Source organism: Eimeria acervulina, genomic scaffold, assembly GCF_000499425.1.
Source record: "Eimeria acervulina Houghton genomic scaffold, Eah_scaff1675, whole genome shotgun sequence".
Taxonomy (NCBI): Eukaryota; Apicomplexa; class Conoidasida; order Eucoccidiorida; family Eimeriidae; genus Eimeria; species Eimeria acervulina.
The window spans coordinates 1-5,710 of record NW_013549019.1 but is presented as its reverse complement, the minus strand read 5'-3'; the positions used below and the strand labels follow the sequence as shown (position 1 = coordinate 5,710).

Genomic DNA, 5,710 nt, shown 5'->3' with positions numbered 1-5,710 from the left:
AACTCATCGCACACCTCATGCAAATTCCAAGCACCCACCACCTTCGCGCCATAAACCTTCTCAATTGATGCCTTGTCTTGCTCTGCGAGGGCCTTGTCGTCAGTCACTCCTGCTGCATGGAATATGCCGCGCACGGGAGGCCAATCATCAGACTGAAGCTCCTTAAATGCTCTAAGCACGTCTTCCCTCTTGCTCACGTCGCACTTGATGTTTACTACATGGATATTGGGTGGCGTGCTCAACAGATACTGCCAAATATCTCCCTCCCTAAGTTCCGCTGACGGCTCGCCAGATCTCGAAAGTAGTGCAATGTGCCGTGCACCTTCCTCTACGAGCATCTTGCACACAACAAGTCCAAGGGCTCCGTGGCCACCTGTGATTACATAGGACTTTTGTAGAAGCGCCGTATGCGCCTTTGGTGAAAGTGCGCTGGGGATCGTGAGGACCACTTTGCCAACGTGTTGTGCCTTCTGGAGGAAACGGAACGCCGCAACACCTCCGTCTTGTTGATCGGTCATATCGAAAACCGTTGCTGGAATGGGACTTAAGTCTCCAGTTTCCAGTCGCTGAGTCATACGATGCAGCTGAAGGGCAAACCAGCGAGGATTGTCTTCAATCATAAGATCTACTGCGACAGTCTCATATTGGACATCGGGCCGTGCCGCTTTCATTTGTTCGTGAGTCCAAATGCCCCTTTTCCCCAGCTCAATAAAAATGCCATTTTCCGACAGGAACGAAAGCGAAGCCGAAATGAAGGGGTCTAGTAGGGAATTGAGCACAACGTCCACTTTTCCATTGTTGCCAAGGTATTTTTGCATATCCTTGATAAATATGTCTGGTTTCCGACTTGATGTCACAAACTGCACACCCAACTCTTTCACATACTTGGTCTTAGCTTCACTTCCGCAAGTACCATACACAATAGCTCCGACGCGCTTGCAATGCTGAATAGCAACAAGACCGACCCCTCCCGAAACTGCATGGATTAGAACCTTGTCGCCTGCCTTCACTCTGGCAAGGTCCCCAAGTGCATGCTGAACAGTGGTTGCCACAACTGGAAGAGTGGCACCTTCTGCAAAAGACAAGCCTTCGGGGAGTTTCCACAGCAAATCTTCGCTCGTAACTGCGAAAGTCCTTAGACATCCAGGAACAATGCCAAATACAGTATCACCGAGCTTCAAGCGCTTCACTTCTGGACCCACTGCTACTACTGTTCCTGCGCAGTCGGACCCGGGAGGTCCAGGATCTCCGGGATAAAGTCCCATTACGTTCAGGACATCGCGGAAATTCAGGCCAATGGCACGCACTCTGACCTCTACCATGTTTCCTTTCGGTTGTCTCCTGTGGCTGACTGCCTGTGCCCTCAGGACAAGGCTAGCTATGGCTCCTCTGTCAGGAAGATGAAGTTCAACAGGCCCGCGAACACCCTTCTTCCACTTTGCAAGCCGATGAACAAAAATAGAGGGCTCTTCAGCTTGCGGTTCTGCTTGCGTTTCATTCCCGTTGTCAAGGGGTACGTCTTCATCAGCCATTCCTTGAGCCAGCTTGGAGCAAACAATCAGTTCCGGCTCATAGGGCTGCGTTTCTTGAAGTGTAGCCAATGCATACAAAGTCTGAGGTAAGTTGGTTGTGTCGGCTATATCTACGCATCCCAGTGGAATCAGCCTACCCAACTGAGCTGCTGTTTCTAAGCGCACAGCGCGTGCAAAACCCCAAACTCCTGCTTGGGAGCAGCCGCCACGGTGCCCGTCCGTGAACAAGCCCTTCGTTACAACCCATATGGGTCTAAGCTTCGCCGTCTTGTCAGACATTATGGCCCGACGGGCTGCTTTGCAGAGAGTCGTAAGGCCAACAACCACGGAAGTGTCACTTGCTGCGTCCGTAGTTGCCGCAACCACAATAAGTTTTGGAACCTCCTTGGAAGCTTCCGGCGCATTGACGAGCATTGGCATAAGGTCGTCCACACCCGGACTGCTCACGAGGCTGAACTTGAAGGGCTTCACAATCTCTTCGAGGTGAGTAAAGGTTGTGTCTTTTTGCTCCCGGAAGTCGACCAAGACAATCTCAAATTTGGCATCCTCAGGGATATTCTGCAGAGTCCTAAACTTTTGCCACTGCGATCGCCAGAGTAATTCTCGAGGAACTTCGGCTGCTGGGACGGGGTCCACCGCTCTCATTGTAAAGTGGGTAATAGTAGAAACCCACTCCCCATCTTCAGTCATAATTTCGATGTCCATCACTGCTTGGCTTGCATCGCGTTTCACGAGAGCGACGTGAGCAAGGAGAGCTTTATGCACGCCGTTCATGGATCCCATGGCTACTCGCTGAGCCATGAAAGGAATCATGAGCCGGAAAGGACGAGGTTGAAGCGAATCTCTCTTGGCTGCTGCAAGGTCATGTGACCGCACCAACGCCCCCACGGTTTGAAAGGTTCCATCAAGGACACATGGATGGAAACGGTAGCCAGTTTCTCCAGCGGCGATGGGGCCCGGTAGCTCGAGGCGCAATTTGGCGCTCGAAGGCCCGCATTCGATGGACTTGACTACACGGAACTTTGGACCAAGGACTAACCCATTGTCTTTAATAAGCTGATACATTTGGTCCACATCAACAGCCTGGCGATTCTTGTCTCCTTCAAAAATTTTTAGCAGCTCAGCAGATGACCTCCTGTCTATCTCTTGCTGCTCTTCCTTCATGTAGCGGCAGGATACGTGAACAAACGTTTCGTCGTCTTCCCCTTTAGAGCTCGAAAGAGTTACTTGGCCTCCGGGGGCTACGGTAACGAAAAGTCGTTGGGTATCATGCAGGCCCTCCGTGACCGGCTTTTCCAGGAGCATGGGACGCTGGAATTCTACTTCTTCCAGCACTACGATCCTAGAGTGGTCTACCTCAACTGGGCAGATACATCCGGAGGGCTTGGACCGCTTGCAGCTAACTGCCGCAGCCATAGTCTCCAAGTACAAGGCTCCCGGCATCACAGGGCGTTCGTGAAGCTTATGTTGTGCCATGATCTCGTAGTGCTCCCTCCTAACTTCTCCTTCGTAGATGATATCGCCGCTGTCCGTTTCTTGGACCCTAGCGAGATGAGGGTGCAAGACGTGGCGGGTATTGAAGCACTTACGCGACCAGGCTATTGGCTCTCTCCGCCTTGCAGTCGTCTCCAGTTGAACGTACTCCTCGAGCACCGCGTGTGCATTGGCACCGCCAAATCCGAAAGAGCTCACAGCGCCAAGCAACTTTGCGCTGCCTGAGAGACCCATCGAAGACTTCGGGAAAACTACCGGCATGTCGTCAAGCTCAATATATGAATTGAGTTTCTCAAAGTGAAGGTTTGGAGGGATCTCGCGGTGCCGAAGGCATAGCATAAGCTTTATTAGACCTGCTATTCCTGCAGCACCCTCCAAATGCCCAATATTGCTTTTGAGAGCTCCAATAAACAGTGGAGTTTCAGCAGTCCTTCCCAGTCCATAGACTGCACGAACGGCACCCATCTCGATTGGATCTCCAAGTGGAGTACCTGAATAGAATGGGCACACGGAATAAAGCTAGTGTCGCTGAGAAGCCACTTCTCCCCTTAGGTCAGTATCAGCACGGGGAAAACAACTCGAAAAGTGGCATCTTTTAACTTGACACGCTTTCGTTCTAACCTGTCCCGTGGGCCTCCAGGATTGTCACTTCATGGGGCTGAACCCCTGCCTGCCCCAGACATGATAGTATGACAGCTTGCTGGGCAGGACCACTAGGCGCAGTCAGGCTTGCACTCCTCCCTCCGTGGTTCACAGCAGAACCTCTGAGGGTGGCAAAAACTGGATTTCCATCCTTCAAGGCGTCTTCGAGAGGGCGCAGGAAGATCATACCAACACCTTCACCTCGTGCGTATCCATTAGCTCGCTGATCAAATGAGCGACAGCGGCAGTCTGGGGAAATCATGCGGGCTTTTGCAAAGCAAATAAATAGGTTTGGAGACAACATTATGTTGACGCCTCCAACCAGAGCGCCTGTGCAAATGCCTTCAGAGATCTTTGTAGCTGCGCCGTCCAAAGCCACGAGGGACGAAGAGCACGCAGTGTCAACTGTAAGTGAGGGTCCTTTTAGGCCAAAGACGTACGATACTCTGTTCGAGATTATTGAGGGGGCTCCACCAGTACCTGCACGAGCCAACAGCAAACACTACATTTTGGCTTTAGGCAAGTGAGCCGGTTAAATATTAACAAACGCGTCCCCACGACGCACCGGAGTGAGATTCGGTTAATACTGTGCCCCTCAGCCGAAGCGGGAACTTTGCACGGCGCACCTGTGAAAGAGCCGGAGGGAAGTTCAAGCATGTGCCAATCGGAATTACAGCAACCAACGAAGCAGCCAATTTCCTGGTCAACTAAGTCAGTTTTCTCGAAGCCAGCAGACCAAACAGCATCATATGCAACTTCCATCATGAGACGCTGTTGGGGATCCATCACTTGTGCCTCGATATTGCTAATGTTAAATAACGAATTGTCGAAGTGGAAAGGCTGCCCAACCATAGCACCAAGCTTTGCATAGGTCGTATCAGGGTGGTCAGGATCGCGATTGTAAAAGGCAAACATGTTCCACCTGTCAAGCGGAATTTCATCCATGCAGTCTGTTCCTGCCTGCAGCATTTCCCAGAAACGCGCTGTAGTCGTGGAACCACCCGGCATGTGGCAGGCCGCTCCAACAATTGCAATTGCGCCCACCCTCCTTTCTGTTTTCGAAACCTTTCCGAAACCGCTTGACAAGCCCCCAAGATTATGGCCTGAAAACTGCTCAGCTATGGTCTTGTTGACGTAACCGATCATTGCTCCCACAGTTGGGTAGTCAAACATAGCAGTGGCTGGTAGTTTGATCCCAAGAGTGCTTGATAGAGAATTTCTAAGCTCCACTGCGCCAATGGAATCGATGCCCAATTCTTGCAGAGGCTGATCCATCGCCGGAGGCGTAGTAAGCCCCAGAGACGTCATGACCAGCTCGATAACCTTCTTCTCCACAAAGGCATGCCTGTCCTGAGAATTCATTGAACTTAAAATGGGGAGAGAAGTCGGAGTCACCTGGAAGTCGCGAGTGGCGTTTTTAAGCAACGCGGGGACTCTATCGTACCTGAGGGATACGGCGCCAAACACCCATTTACGAAACAACTGCCTCAGTAGCCCAACAAGAAAGCTAGTACACATGCAGAAACATTAGAAGGCTGACTCACCTCATGAGGAAGTTGCGCCATCTGAAGGATTGGCACATCAAGACACCATAACGGTCTCCACTCCGCATAACGTCTTGGAGAACCCTGGTGCCTATTTCGTCAGTGATTCCCCTCATACCTGCTTTCTCCAAAAGAGGCTTAAGCCCAGCGGCCATGCCTTGCTCGATCCATGGACCCCACTGGATACTCTGTCCACACAATCCTATGGATCGACGCCACGATGCAAGGGAGTCGAGGCACGAGTTGGCCGCTGCGTAGTTCGCCTGACCAAAGTTACCTAGGATGGCTGTAACGGAAGAGAACATCAAGAAAATTTCGAGGTCCTTGTTCAAGTCCAACTCATCGCACACCTCATGCAAATTCCAAGCACCCACCACCTTCGCGCCATAAACCTTCTCAATTGATGCCTTGTCTTGCTCTGCGAGGGCCTTGTCGTCAGTCACTCCTGCTGCATGGAATATGCCGCGCACGGGAGGCCAATCATCAGACTGAAGCTCC

At 51.6% G+C, this 5,710-nt stretch overlaps 1 protein-coding gene across 1 annotated transcript; it reads right to left on the bottom strand.

The window, feature by feature from the left end:
• Positions 1-5,710, bottom strand: EAH_00062100 (hypothetical protein; the record flags this gene model as incomplete). The annotated part of the gene is made up of 4 exons (XM_013393274.1): positions 1-3,517; positions 3,648-4,148; positions 4,295-5,112; positions 5,213-5,710. Coding segments are annotated over 4 exons (5,334 nt in total), but the record flags the coding sequence as incomplete, so codon positions are not given.